Source organism: Nicrophorus vespilloides, unplaced genomic scaffold, assembly GCF_001412225.1.
Source record: "Nicrophorus vespilloides isolate i.1.1-1 unplaced genomic scaffold, Nicve_v1.0, whole genome shotgun sequence".
Taxonomy (NCBI): domain Eukaryota; kingdom Metazoa; phylum Arthropoda; class Insecta; order Coleoptera; family Silphidae; genus Nicrophorus; species Nicrophorus vespilloides.
The window spans coordinates 179,965-195,118 of record NW_017100113.1 but is presented as its reverse complement, the minus strand read 5'-3'; the positions used below and the strand labels follow the sequence as shown (position 1 = coordinate 195,118).

At 34.4% G+C, this 15,154-nt stretch overlaps 3 protein-coding genes across 3 annotated transcripts; 2 read left to right on the top strand and 1 right to left on the bottom strand.

Annotated features, from left to right (window-relative positions):
- The first annotated feature begins 224 nt into the window (after window positions 1-224).
- On the top strand, window positions 225-1,526 carry LOC108568677 (twist-related protein 1-like). Its single transcript, XM_017929883.1, has one exon. It carries the CDS (start codon window positions 337-339, stop codon window positions 1,108-1,110), a length of 774 nt encoding a protein of 257 aa, XP_017785372.1. The 5' UTR covers window positions 225-336; the 3' UTR covers window positions 1,111-1,526.
- A 6,820-nt stretch (window positions 1,527-8,346) lies between these two features.
- Window positions 8,347-10,541, top strand: LOC108568664 (leucine-rich repeat-containing protein 34-like). The gene is made up of 5 exons (XM_017929869.1): window positions 8,347-8,944; window positions 9,003-9,236; window positions 9,299-9,528; window positions 9,596-9,761; window positions 10,134-10,541. Exons 1-5 carry the CDS (start codon window positions 8,564-8,566, stop codon window positions 10,404-10,406), a joined length of 1,284 nt encoding a protein of 427 aa, XP_017785358.1. The 5' UTR covers window positions 8,347-8,563; the 3' UTR covers window positions 10,407-10,541.
- An 822-nt stretch (window positions 10,542-11,363) lies between these two features.
- On the bottom strand, window positions 11,364-12,530 carry LOC108568679 (chymotrypsin-like protease CTRL-1). Its single transcript, XM_017929886.1, has 5 exons — window positions 12,465-12,530; window positions 12,248-12,408; window positions 11,937-12,196; window positions 11,747-11,880; window positions 11,364-11,674 (listed from the first exon to the last, which is right to left on the bottom strand). Exons 1-5 carry the CDS (start codon window positions 12,513-12,515, stop codon window positions 11,516-11,518), a joined length of 765 nt encoding a protein of 254 aa, XP_017785375.1. The 5' UTR covers window positions 12,516-12,530; the 3' UTR covers window positions 11,364-11,515.
- Between the last annotated feature and the right edge of the window lie 2,624 nt (window positions 12,531-15,154).

The following is a 15,154-nucleotide window of genomic DNA, read 5'->3' as shown; positions in this document are numbered from 1 at the left end:
AGAAACTAATGCGTCGATTCTTTCTTGTTGTGTCCATTTTTACTGCGCGATGCGTTTTGTTTGGTGAAGATGAGTCCATTGGTGATCGGGGGAGGCTCCATTTGTCGTCCGGCGGTGGCTTCAGTAGGAGGAGTGGGAGCAACCGAGCGGAATCCGATTGGGCGCGAGGGGCGGGCAGACGCGCAAAACGCTCATCCGACATAAAAACCTGTCCATTCCCATCCAGTAACTAAACCATATTTCGAACGAGCGCACAACCATTCAGTCTGTTCTTATCCGCTTGTCTGTTAGTCGGTTGCCCCGCTTTGCGTCGTATTGAACGAAGAACGAATTAGGATGTACCAGACGCGAAACATCAACGAGAGCGCGCCGTACAGGCAGCTGTCGCCGACGACGAGCACCGGGTCCTACAACGACGACCAATACTCCCCGACGAGCCTCATGGACCTGACCAACGCCAACGACAAGTATATCGTCCCAGTCAACTCGATCGGATGTCCACCCAACAACAACAACAACATTAACAACAACAACGTCGGAGGAGGTGGAGGCGGTGGTGCTTACGGTGCGGGCGGCTACGACGGTTACTATAACGGCTACGACATCTACCGTCAACCCTATCATCACCACCAGTCCGGTGAAGAGCTACAAAAGTTCATCAAAGTCGAGGTGGACGTGGACGACGGCGTCCCGGTGCTGAAGACACGAGGAAGGAAACGCAAATCCGCTTTCGACGACGAGAACGTTTGCTCGTCGCGCTCAAAACCCAGAAGGAAATCGCCTCAAAGTGACGAGGATATCCAGAACCAAAGGATTATGGCAAACGTGCGAGAACGCCAGAGGACGCAGAGCTTGAACGAAGCTTTCGCCAGTCTACGAAAGAGCATTCCCACGCTTCCGTCGGACAAACTCTCCAAGATTCAGACGCTCAAATTGGCCGCCAAATACATCAACTTCCTCTACCATATTCTCTCGAGCTCTTCGCCGGAGTCAGGAGGACACGGAGATCCGGACGTTATCGGCAACGTGTGCTCGTACACGGCGCACGAGAAGCTTAGCAGAGCATTTAGCGTTTGGCGGATGGAGGGTGATTGGAACTCGAATCCCTAGCACCACCACACAAACATCGCTTTGCTTCCTTCACAAATAAAAAAATCATAAGAAGCGTCTGCAACAAATCATTCCAATTCGCGGTGCAAACATCCGAAGGACGAACCTCAAATATCATCAAGTGACACTTACAAAGACAAGTGAAACAAAGAAAAACAAAAAGTTCCAAAGTGCCTTCGAGAAACTCAGCGCCAACGATGATATACATTATTTTTGTACAGTTTCTATCGCTCCATTTTATTTTGTTTTGTATTATATAACCAAATTGTAAATACTTTCGATGTAATTATTATTATTTGTATTTCGCTGGATGAAAGTGCAATCATACATGTACATCAAATACACGTCTCGTCGTCGAAAGTCGCCGTGCACTCACCATTGTACGTTGTTTGTAAATAGAACGAAACTCTCCACTAATTGATGTGATCCAAACTTTTGTAAATAATTTTATTATTATATTATATTTTTTTTGACAATTTAATCGTTCTTTGTCTTTATTTCATTTTTTTCCATTTTCTCTCTCTATTTTTTTTAATTGACTTTTCGGGCGATAATTCGATACGATGTGAACGCAGCTGTCTCCCGTCCACCACCAAATGTTCATTAACGTTTTTTTTGTCTCCTCCTTCTCATCCTCCTTTGTCGCCCAGACCGATTCTTCCCTTTCATCTCTTTCGCGCTCATATTTCAACTCTGTCTCTCTATCTTCATCCTCCCCTACTGTGGTCCATCCTCCTCCCATTCATATATATGCTTTATCTTTTCCGAAAACTCTCCGGTTTTCAAAACCGAAATGACAAAAAAAGCTATTAACGAGAACATCGTCATTGTCAAGTTTTAATTAGAACCAAATGTATATTTATTTATTATTCCCTCGATAAAGAAAAAAAAAACAAAATAATTAGCTTTTTCTTAAACATTTATTAATTATTCCTACAAATACACTATCAAAGATATTGTTTTACAATTTTCCCAAAACTTTTCAAAATGATAAAAAAAATATTATTTTCATATTTATCAAGGAAGAAATAAATTCAAATGAATGAGTTAATTATTTATTAAAATTGGCTGAAATAATCTATAAATATAAATTATTTATAAGTTACGTTTATTTTTATCATATATAAAAACTAAGTTTTACAAAAAAGAAATGGAATAATGCGAAAAAAAGATTCGTATTTTACCGACTAGAAATGAAATAGAAATCTCAAGACCACACACGTAGTTGATGACCAATTTGAAAGAGAAATGCATGTCTAATTATTACTATATTTTTATAATTAAACCATTTATTTAATTGGTAATTTAAAGATGTTATTTTCTATTGCTTCTGCTTTTATTGCTATGTTAAATAAATAGATATATTATAAGAAAATTTTTATTGAACTAGTACTAATTATTTAAATTTTAAAAGTAATTTACATAGAAGTTCATAACTGTAAAATAAACTTTATGTTCATTCTCCAGTGCATTATGTAACTGAATACCAGGAAGCGACGGGCATTTTGAAAACAAAATAAATAACCAAGTTTTCATATATTTTTATACATATTATTTTTCTGCAACGTCCAAAGCGTAAAACGTAGGAAAAATAAACATCTAAGGCATCGCACGTCAATAATGATTGATTTACGGAAACGAAAAGGCACTCACTCCCACAAGGGAAACAAACGGCAAATCCATTTTTGAAAGAAAAAGAAATGTCTATGTTTATAAAAAGACAGATTTTGCTAAAAAAAAATTATGTGGTAATTTCATCTTAATTGATTTATTTTGGAAAATTGTATGAACAATCATCTATTATTTTAAACAACATCAAGAATGAAACAAGATTTATATTTATGTTAAAAGAAAAACATATTCAAAAAAACACTTTAAAAATGGTTTGAGGATGAAACGAAACTTTGGAAGCGGAAACGTGCAGATGAATACGTTGAGTCAATTTAATTTGCAAAGGATAATGACATTAACAGTGACAGTTCTAGAAAATAATCATCTGCTACTGTAAACAAAACAAAAAATAGAAATTATTTATTTAAGATAAATTATTAAAATGTGTAAATTTTCAAATTTGAAATTAAAAGAATTATAAAATAATTCTACAGATAACATTTTTACAGTAACTAAATTGTGGATAATTTAAAAAAATCAAATAATTGGTATGTAAACATCATACAATAAATGTAATGTTTCAGAGCTGAAATTAGATAATTTTAAAAAAGTGAATGACTTTGACCGTTCTGGAATGTCAAATTAAAAAGTCAATGACTTTGACAGTTCTAGCCATAAACACAATCTAACATATTGAAAATAATTAGTTCCAAATAATTCTTATATTGATATCATATACAAAATGTATCTTTTCACAACTAAAATTTAATCCTTTTGTTCAAACAATTAAAATGAAGAAATCAATGTCATATTAAAAATAATTATGGAAGAAAATAATCTCACATTCTAGGCAAAAAAAAATTATAAAAATAAAAATAATAATAATTCAACTTTAGATAAATAAACAAACAAATTTAGTTTAATTATATAAATACATATGAAATGAATGTATTTCTTTTCAGAGCTCAAATTTTAAATATTTTGTGAAGGAAGAGACACGTCAAAAACGAGCGTGATTTACAAATACGTTGATTCGAGTGAAGTTTAGATGCGTTATTAAAAGATGAGTAGTAGCGTTTAAGTGCGTCGGATTTGGCAAGTGTTTCGTTTCAGCTCCAGAGTCCTCCACGCCTTTGTCCATTGACAAAATAAGTGACGTTTTAATGGTCAAACTCTGTTTGAAGAGAAAAAGAAGAAGGAGGATAAAGAGAAGGAAGACGGCGTTCACCGCACGGACTAATTTCGGATTGAAGTGGTGTCCCTCGGACTGCAAAAAGAAAAAATAAAAGGAAGAAAGAAAGAGGCAATAAATGGTTGTTCGTCTTTCCTTCCTCGCATCATCGTCGCATCGTTCATCTTTCTCATCTCCTATGTCCGAACCTATTCCTCAATGGCCTGCTTTTCGCTCGCACTCGTCTGGAAACAACGATGGAAAGAGATGAGCAGCTGCTTGAGGAGGAGGAGAAAGGAGAGGGAAGAAGATGAGAAGCGGTGACGGAGTGGACCGGAAATCAATTTATATTCCAGGTCGTAAAGTCAACTTTTACGTTCGGATTTTTCAGCAACTTTGTATCTCCCGAAGCCTGGTGCAGTTTTCAGTTCGCGCTCGTTTACTGCCGCTTTTTACACACACACACACACACGCGCGCATACATACAAACATACACGCAAATAACGAAGAGGACGAAGATTAAAAGGCTCTTCTTCGCTTCTCCCGCACGCTGAACCGAAGGCTATTTTTAAGCTTACAGTTCCATCTTTCTTCTTCCCGTTTCATAATTTCATATCGAACCGATTTTCCTGTTCTTCTCACATACAGAAAAAGGAGCAAAAGCAATATCAACAGGAATAAGTGAATAAAATATTAAAGACTTAGTAGATAGGATGATCATTAGTTTGCAGTGAACTAACTCTTCGAATCTTAGCATTTTTTCTTTTCTTGATGTTGTTGTTTCTTTTTCTATGATTCGTTAATTTACGTCGCGTTGGATCTTCGGGTAGAGCGACTCTCTCAGTTGGAGGTCCGAAGAATCGGCTCCGAAATGTCGCTTAATTATATGTGAAATTCGATTTAATTTTACTCGGAAATTTACGGTCCTCTTCTCTTCTCGCTCTCTTCTTCTGCAGAGAACGAGGGGGGAGACGGCTATTTTTAAAATTTGTCGCGAACGAGGAAATCGAAACAGAGATAGAATTGAAGAGAGAGAGAAGAAATCTCAGAGAAAAAGTAATAATTCGGGGTGAAGACAAAATAATTGAAATATCACAGAAAACAAAGATTTACACAAGGACTCACTGCAATTTGGATATGCGATACTTGCCAAGTATCAAATCCATGAATTTGAATTTTTTTTGTCATTTGTACAAATTTTATGTAATTATTTTATATAATTACTTTATGAGATTTAAACAATAATCTAGAATATTAAAAAAAAAAAATTTCATTTTAAATTAAAAAATCGATAAGCCAAGTTAACAAATGGATTTTCTGTAAACAAAATTTATTAAATTGAATTTGAGTTCCTATGGTAATAAGATCTATGTATTTGATGTAAACATTAAAAAAAAAATATATAGATATTTTAACATTTTCTTAGAAAACCTTTTCTTTTAACTATAATTTCGATGAATTTATTGTATGTACAATATATAAAACAAAACAAAAATCACAAACAAAATAATAAATTATTCTCCAATGGAATTATTTATAACTGATATAAATTTTCTTGAAATAAAGTTAATATTTTATACTGATCGATAGGAATGTTTAAATAGTTTTGATATTTTATGCTTAAATAAAAAAAAAACAAAAGGAATTTGAAAGAAATGAGTTACGTTTCGCGAGGGAAGAAAAAAGCGTTGGCAGTGATAGCAATTTATTTTTCTTTTAGCTCATGTTAAATGTCACATTTGAAAGACGGCGACTTTGATATATACACATATTTTTTGCAAATGCTACTTTCTGCAGCTTTACCAGCCGTCAACGTGACAGCAAATAATAAAATAAATAAATAAAAATAAACACGAATTTAGGTAATATCGAACAAACTAATTCAAACTTTTAGTAATTGAATTGATTCATCAATGTTATTATGTGTACTGTTTTATGTAATTATATGAAAATATTTCAATTAGTTCAACAACAGATATCGTTTCTTTAAAACATTATCTCAGATAGGTGGCCAATTGTACAATTTTGATTCATCAATAATTAACAGTATTTTGATTAAAAAAAATGTTTAGTGTAAATTTAAAAAAATAGAAAGATTTCATCGGAATGAATTGAAGTTTTCCAAAACGTCGGAGAGGTCGCGTTTCTATATTTATTGAGCGTTTGGCTATTTATTACGTAAAAATAGGTTTCGATAAATTTATGTCGGTATTTTCTTTTTATTATTTCGGCGCGTCTCGACAGCTTTGGCAGCGGATTTCGGACGGGCCAATTGGCGGTTAAACGCGCACGTCTCCATCGCATTCTGCACTCGGGTTGACTTTAATTAGAAATTGAAACGCCTTCTTTCTCATTTTTTTTTTCAAAATCAATAACAAATAACGAATATCCATCAGTTTACATTTGATTAATATTCTAACCTCTCGATTAATAAAACTGTCAACTTAACATTTTACTTGAAATTGAATAGTTTTATATTATTCGTTAATCATAATATTGCAGCACCGATTATTATCATCCAGATTGAAAACATTTGACAAGTTGAGGTTAATTTTTACTATAACATATTTTTTATTAGTTATTAATCTCAAATTAAAAATGTTGTTTTCTTAATAATTAACTGGTAACATTACATAAGTAATTCGAATGCGGAAGTTGGTATTAACTTAGATAATTAAAAAATCGAAACAAAATTTTATGAAGAAGTCTGTTGTGATTTGTATTTTATGATTGAACGAAGAACTTTAAATAAAAGTGAATCGATGAAAGCAAAGGCTGCTGAAGAACAGTGATCAGCTTTCAAAAACCTTGATGCACATTTGTTCGGCGCTCACTGCAATTCACTTAGAATTTCCGGTTCGGCCATCAGCTCGTCTTTTACGTTCTTTCGTGCTCTTTTTTTAGTTTCGTTTGGTTGTTGCTTCTTCTTCTTCGGTGGAAAGCGAAATCCGAGCCGGTGGGGGCCTTTCAACATCGTCTCGACAAATAAATACACCGTGTTTTCATTCACTTCGCCTCTACTCCAAGTCGCGTGTTTACAACACGACCACCGGTTTCGTAAACATTTCCCTCCGCCGTCGTCCTCTTCTTTTCATGCTGCTGCTGCTTCTACACTTGATGCGTGTGAGTCTCATCTCCACAGAAAATCCAAACAATTTATTATTTCTGGTAATTAACGGGCGCGGCGAAAACGGGAGAACGAGATGAGACACGGAGATGCAAGAGAAGCAACGGGAAAAAAAAGTAATAAAAAAATATATATTTAAATGAAGTAGACGAAGACGAGGAGAAGAAGTTAAGTCATTTATGGGAACGCATCGTGTGTGTATGTTGTTTTTTTTTCTTCTTCTTGTCTTTCTTCTGTTTTCTCGCTTCCTCTGTTTCCACTGGCTCCAGTGATCCAGCGAGTTCATCTCGTCTCATGTCCCATTTTGTGTGTTTTCAGTTCGATGTTTACATGGTAGATAAATAAACGCGTCGGGTCCCTCTCTATGCGCTGTGTTGTGTTGAATGTGTATGTTCATTAACTACTGGAATTACACACCGACTTTATGGCTCCGACGAAGCTAGTTTGCTGTGGTAACTGTTGCTGCTGCTACCATGACAACGATGATGATGGCAACAACAACAACAGACACCTTATTCCTGCTCATCCGATGCGTTACGTTACGTTACGATGAATCGGAATACGGAGACAGGATGACCTTCTCTCCTTTTTCCTAGTTTTTCGCTTGATGTACCGAAATTGATGGTTTCCCTGTTTGGACGAGATAAAAGCCGTTTTGTGTCATGTAAGCTAGAAGAGATTATGAGAAATGGCCAACTATTTATTAATACAAACTGACGCGACTGACGTCTCTCGCTCGGAAACCGCGACGCTCGACCATTTTTCTTCGCTCAAATCCGACCGCGAATGCCGCCGCCACCCAACACCTCTCAACGAAATTCAAAAATACCACCGAAGATTTACTCGACTATTCACTGTACACATTGCAAACATTTAAAAGACCAGATGGCAGATGCAGATTCAATACATTTAATTGTTATTAAAAATACCTCTTGCATACTTATCAAGAGATCAAACAAATTTTTCGGTTTACGTGTATTAAAAAAAAATCACTTTGATGTAATTAAATCAAACAATTTAAATACAACCTTTGACACTCGTCTCTATAACAACATGAACTGATAAATAACATATGAATTTAATTAATTATGTTATATATTATTTTCATTGTACATGTTTGAAACAATTATTTAATTTAAATTTATTACAAATTTTATTTTATTTTGTAATTTTACTGTTTCAATAAATATTATTAATATTTTGATTGAAATTTTTTAAATATTTATTATTCAATTATAAGTTCATATATTCTGTTAATTTCATTGGCTTGGTTAGATGATCAGATATTGTACTTAAATATTGAAATTTTCTTAATTTTGGTGTCTTAACTAAATTAAAAATGTAGAATTTAACATTGTGATTTGTGTTTCTAACTAAATCATCTATATGCCTTATTTAAATGAAGAAAACTTAATATTAAACCTTAAACAAAGGTTAATGTCAAAGTTTGTGTTTCTATGGAGATTTGTATCTGTCAAAGTGACGCAAAGTTTGATTTGATTTTATATATATTATAGTTATCAGTTTACACTTGATTTTTTGGAATGAGCGAGAAGTTGGGCAACTTCGACTATCTGTCGATCTTCTGTGAAAAGAACTCCGACGGTACGAAGAACCTACGATTGAAGGGTAACGAGCTTGTCCGTCGGCTGAATTACAGGATATGCGACAATGACATAGCGCGTATTTCTACGTTCATCTCGGTCGGAAAGAACATTGTGAAATTGGATTTGGCTTATAACGACGTTACCGATGATGGAATCCACATCTTGGCAGAAGTCCTCTTGGGACGAGAGAATAATCTTGAACATTTGAACCTTGTCGGATGCAACATTACACACGTCGGCCTCCAGATGATCAGCGACAAAGCACCGATGCTGAAGCTGAAAACACTCAGGTTAACGGCCAACAACATTACATCAAAGGTATTATAATTATTATCAAATATTTCTTCGTATGGTAGACATTATCATTCGAGTCTAGGGAGGACCGTCCTTCGAAAACATCCTGCTGCACGTGCCTACCATCGAGAATCTCGATGCCGGCGACACTCATCAAACTCTGGTCTCTACTCCGTACTTTTGCTCGAGCTTGCGTATGGACATAGGCAATAACAGGTCTTTGAAATCGTTGGATATATCTGGAGTAATACCGATTTCCTGCTGGCACTTCACACTTCCGCCGCAGTTGGCCGATCAGATGGGAGAGCTCGTCAAAGTCTCTGATCATGCAAACAGCAAGCGAGCATTTTAAAATATACTCATACAATGCAACCGTAGATGAACGAAACGCTCATCGAGATGCACCTGCAGAAGTGTAATTTCGATGGACACGACATGGAACTGCTTCTCCTCGGACTTGAAAGAAACACCACACTCCGGTTGTTAGATTTGGGTCACAATCGCATCAACAATTACGGCGGGGAAGTGTTAAGTCGTTGGCTCATCAACGGCCCTAATTTGCTCGGCTTGAATTTGGCTGGAAACATGATTGGAAACATCGGAGCCAAGTAATCGTTAGTTGACGATTAATCATAACTATATTTGAAAGCGTTTTCTTTTTCTTCAATAACAAAGAGCTCTGGCGAAGGCGATTCCCGAAACCAAGTTACGTCTTTTGGATTTGAGCATGAACCGCATAGAGGACGAATTGCTTTGCAAAATTTTGCACAGCCTCAAGAAGAAGTACCGCATCAGAATGGTATTCCTATGGGGAAACAAATTCGGACAAGCTTCCATGAAGGTATGCAACACAATATGCACAGAATATTACGGTACGACAACAAGGCATCCGATCTGCACTTATTGGGTACAAGATTACCAATTAAAATCATTTAAACGTCATTATTCAAAAGTAACAAAAAAAACTTCAATCTTTTGATGATTAAATGCGAAATACTAAGGTTGTGACATCGAAAGTCAAACCAAATTCAATGCTAAAATAAATTTTAAATTATTTGCAAATAAACATTATCGTTATCCGACTATCAAATATAAACCGATATGTCATTAATAGAAAATAAATGACAGAGAGATTAAAAGGTAACGCTGAGTTGATTGGATTATAATTAAAATATATTATTATCTAATTTTTCTATTGCGTTTAACGTTGTAGATTATGCAGATGCATCTTGCGATCGGTCTGTACGAGCAGGAGCACGTCGACTTTAAAATCTACGAGGTGGATGGAGTTCTATATGTCGCCAAGTATCCTGGTAACAATTACAAATACAGGTACCATTGCCAGCTGGAGCACAACGAAGTGCAGGAGTTGAGGATTACTAGAAATATCGTCTATAGCGAGTATTGTGATTACAAAGCGAAATTGAATTTCTTATATTACGACCGCATCCAAGGAGATTGTTCCAATCCACCAGAATGTTTTTAACTGTTTATTTCAAATTGTATCAAATTAAAAAATAAAAAATGTTTCTGTATTTATTTGTATTTGCACAGCGATTAAAAATGATGGAAAAGAAGGTTAAGAAGCATTACCATTTTGTTTTCTGTCATTAATGTTACTTTCCATAACGTATTGGAATATCGCTTAATGAGCTTAAACCATTCCAAAATAGTCGTATAGTGAACAATTTTCCCCATATAAACTAATGTAAAATACGATAATGCGTTCCATGTCTTTTTTTTCGACATGGAACGCATTATCGTATTTTACATTAGTTTATATTGGACCAAGTTTGGTCTCGATTTTAATGATTTTGCTGTGAAAAGTCAAATATCTTATGTCAATTACAAACGTTAAACATTTTTTTAATAATTTTTAAAGAGTTTATAACAATTGTGAGAAATGTGTTTTGTAATTTAATTTGTAAATTATGCATAAATTATGTTACAATATTACGTATTATTCTAAATTGCTCCAAGAATGTTTAAAATATGTATAAGAAATGTATTGGCTTTTAAATTTTGTAATTGACGTAAGATATTTGAGGTTATACTCAGTCAACGTCAGTGGCGTGCATAGCGACTAAACTATTATTCATAAATTATGACGTCATCGACGAGTTAAGTTTGCAATTGACGTATGATATTTTACTTTTCACACAGTCCGTAGGTCTTACAGCAGACAAACCTATTATGCGCCGTCTTTAACGTGTTAAATAATAAAACAATTACTTTTTTGTGCATTAATGTTATTATTATTTAGTAATTGTTTACACGCGATGCCGCAGCACCTAGCAAATCTCGTGCGCCACATAATGGCATCATTTCATTTGTAACTGGATTTTTTTAAAACTAATATTTGCAAAATTTGAACAAATTGCTGAAGAACATTTGTTAAAAGCAATGAAGGTTGTGTTTTTATAATGAAAATTAATAATAATTATTATTGTTAAAATACAAAACATTTTATTATTTTAATAGTAGCATGTAATCTAAAGAAAAATCTCGTATTTATTAACTTACTGTCTAAAAATTGTCCGGTATTCAGAAATATTGGGACGCGATAAAAGGCTTTGCACAAGGACGGCTTTCATGTTAGCGACGGTCCGTGTGTTCATGAATGAAATCAAGGAAGTATTCTACGCGTACAAATGCAGAAACCTCATTTCTGCATTTAACCGGTCCAAAACTCACGATTCCGACTAGCGTAGCTACGTTCCCTTCATATGTAACAGCAGGTCCGCCACTGTCACCCTACAAAACAAATAATGTTGTAATCAACACGCCACGCCGCCCAATTCTCTATGCTATGCTTTTTCTACTTGCCTGACACGTAGCTTGCGATGGATGCCCGACTGCGCAGAAAACAGAATCATTAACGATGCCTATATTAGGCCAACATTTATTATTGCTGATGGTGGTTAACTCTACGTAGTTTAAGTAAAAACTGCCTGGTCCGTCTGAAGAATACAAACATAACTACATGAATAAATTTACGTTTGTACTTTTTTTCTACCATCCTCGGTCCTTCCCCATCCGCTGACCGTGATTGTCGTATCTGCTGGAAGTACGCTTCCTTTCTGAGGAAGTCTTGGAATAGGTTTGATGTTGTCAGTGAAATTGATGTCAGTTAATGATTCGAGTAGTGAGATGTCGTTCGTGTGGTCACCATCGTAGTCTGGGTGTACGATTAATCTGCGAACGACTACAATTTGACTGCCCTCCTCTGTCTCTGACTGTGCAATCTTTCCTAACCATATATTGTAGCTATGGAAACTGAAATTAGAATATTAGTTGTATTATAAAATGATGTGTAAGAGTCCAAACTTTTTTTTTGTGCAATGGGCAGCCGTCAATACCCAACGATTGCTGAGCAAAGTTCCACCGCAGCTTTTCGGGCCATCCGGTGTTTCAACCGTGATCAATACCTGCCATGGGAATTGACCAACTTTTGCAGGCTGTCCATCAATAATCCTATTGGCATCAACCTTAAAAAAATAAGCAATGTATTTCTTTTTGTGGTAAAACACCTAAGAGTAATTACTTGGGCGGAAGCAATTGCTGCAAAAACGCAGAGCAGAATAGAGCACCTCATTTTACTATAAGTGCATCTTCAATGATATTTGTAACGCCTTATATACCAATTTATTACAGTAAATTTTTCATAAGCAGCGATAATCGTGATATTTTTAGATAAAAAATACTTTTTAATAATAATTAATCAAAATGATTTTTTTGGTGATAATAAAATTTCCATAATTTATCTTATATATTAATTAGATAAGTATATTATTGAAAAAAACTATTGATAATTGAATTTTATCCTTATAAAAAATAACACATGTCGTTCTAGAAATTCTGAAAACAGTATTTATAATTAGTCTTAGTTATTATTCCCTTAACGAAATTAGTTAAGAGAATAGTAACTAAATAATATTAGTCGTACCCTTAAAGGAATAGACAATAAAGCAAACACTTTAAATAATTTTAAGAATAAATCTCAAATAAAACCCGTGTATAACTCCATATCAACCAACAGAAGATAACATTAACCAGATTTCCGTCTCTGACACAACAATTAATCATATATACACTCGGTCCTCTTTTTATGCGGTTTTGAAGTTATGCGGTTTTTATTTCAAGATGTATTTTTTTAAATAACTATTTTAGGCCGTTGACACGTTTTAACAAACCATTTCATCGAAAAAAATGATAATTCTAAACGAGCATTCAAGTTTCAACGCGAGCTTCAGAATTGCATTTCTGGATATCAGGAATTGTACAAAAAATAGCAAAGCCATCGCAAAGTTTAATCACTGATTATATTGTCAAAGGAAAAAAATCAACATGCAAAGTTGAGACTAATTTTACTTGTGAAGAATCATTATCTTCAGGACATATATCTGATATGCTGACTATCTTTTATAGTCACTGATAGTACCTATTTACTTACATTATACTATCTTATAATATAAAGCCATATACATTATTTATAAAAGTACCTATGAAGTAAAAAATGTATATATGTTTATAAAATTGTGTAAGTTGTAGGATGTAGACATTCGCTTTGTGGTCGCAATACATTTTAAACTTGTAAAAACCTGGAATATAGCGAATTATAGATTATAGCAAGGAAATTTTTAATTTCCTTTCCATCGTCATACCTAGTGGAAAGGGGGTTCAGCGCTGTTACCAATATCCTAACGAAAAAAAGAAACAGACTGTACATTATTAGCCGAGGAGATTTAGGATTAAACCTTACAAAATTGACGCCAAATGTTGATAATTTATTATTAAAGCATCAGGTTCATCCTTCTCACTAAAAACATTTATTTATTGCTTAGTTTATTTTATGTTACGTATATTTTATATAACTGATACAAAATTTTATTTAGAGTAGTTTTAATTTAAATTCAATTAATTAATGTATAAAACTTAACATGTGTTTTTACTTTAAGCACTAAAACTTCATTACAGTTAGAAATTTACAAAAAAATCAATATCAGGTAAGTAGGGGGTCTACCCAAAACCGAAAAACATGGCAAGGGGTCTACGACACAAATAAGTTTGGGAACCTCTGCTATATAGCGACGATAATTCTAAATAAAAAAATGTGAAGAAAGATTAATTTTCATAAAAAATTTCTGTATTTTTTTGTTGTAAAATTTTTCCGTATAAATTTAGAAAGAATATGTTAAGATTATATTTTTCTGAAATTTAATAAACTTGTCTACGATTGTTAACGTTTTTATAAAATTATGAATAAACATTTCAGAAAGAATATATTAAGACTAATTATTTTTCTGAAATTTAATAAACGTAAATAAAATTATTTTATTTTTATACGTGTGTCTAGTCCTTTTTTGTGCGATTTATTTCTATGCGTTTTCCTGTGGAACGTATCTACCGCATAAAAAGTATGTATATTATTGGGTGAAGTTTTGAGCGTTTTTCATTAAATGGCATTACGACGTATTCATTGTATCTTGTCATTATATACTGCAACTTAAAGGCGACATAACACTTTAAAAAAAGTTCTTTGATAATTTTGTGTTTAGTGAATCCAGTTATGTGTTAGAGCATTCCAAACTTGAGGTAATAAAAGAGAAAATTCTATACATTCTTCAATATCACTACGAACATGGGTAGAAGCGGAGCAGACGGCCAAAAAAAATATGTTGTTTATTAACCCAATACAATATCGAATGCAACAGCAACGCGTTAGTTCCCACGCTTCCGTTCTGGTAATATGGACGTCGAAGATGAGACATTTCTGGTAGGCCAATCGTCGAAAATGTTGATAAAATTATAAAAATCGTCGATTCCCACCGGGATGCGAGCACTTATTCCATTGTCCAGGAACTGAAGATTAGCCAGAAATACGTTTGGAACCATTTGCATAAAGCTGGTCTCAAGAAGAAGCTTGATGTATGGGTGCCACACAAATTGACGCAAAACAACCTTTTGGAGTGAATTGATGCCTGCGATTTTTTGCTGAAGCGTAATGAAATCGACTCATTTTTCATCGCCAGTCACCATCCGCTTCAAAAATTCCACATACGATAAACAGGCAAAACGATCGTGGTCCAACCGCAGTGAACTGGCCAAAACAATCGCCAAGCCTAGATTAACGACCAAGAGTCTCCAATATGAGCTGCTCCCATCGGGTCAATCACTCAATTCGGACCTATACTGTCAATAACTGACCAGATTGAAGCAGACGATCGACGAGAA

Coding starts and splice junctions, on each gene's coding strand:
- LOC108568677 (XM_017929883.1), top strand. CDS start 337: ATGTACCAGACGCGAAACATCAACGAGAGCGCGCCGTACAGGCAGCTG.
- LOC108568664 (XM_017929869.1), top strand. CDS start 8,564: ATGAGCGAGAAGTTGGGCAACTTCGACTATCTGTCGATCTTCTGTGAA. Junction 8,945..9,002: donor CCAACAACATTACATCAAAG/GTATTATAATTA, acceptor ATTCGAGTCTAG/GGAGGACCGTCCTTCGAAAA. Junction 9,237..9,298: donor AGATGGGAGAGCTCGTCAAA/GTCTCTGATCAT, acceptor ATGCAACCGTAG/ATGAACGAAACGCTCATCGA.
- LOC108568679 (XM_017929886.1), bottom strand. CDS start 12,515: ATGAGGTGCTCTATTCTGCTCTGCGTTTTTGCAGCAATTGCTTCCGCC. Junction 11,881..11,936: donor ATGGGGAAGGACCGAGGATG/GTAGAAAAAAAG, acceptor TGTATTCTTCAG/ACGGACCAGGCAGTTTTTAC. Junction 11,675..11,746: donor CATCGCAAGCTACGTGTCAG/GCAAGTAGAAAA, acceptor TTTGTTTTGTAG/GGTGACAGTGGCGGACCTGC.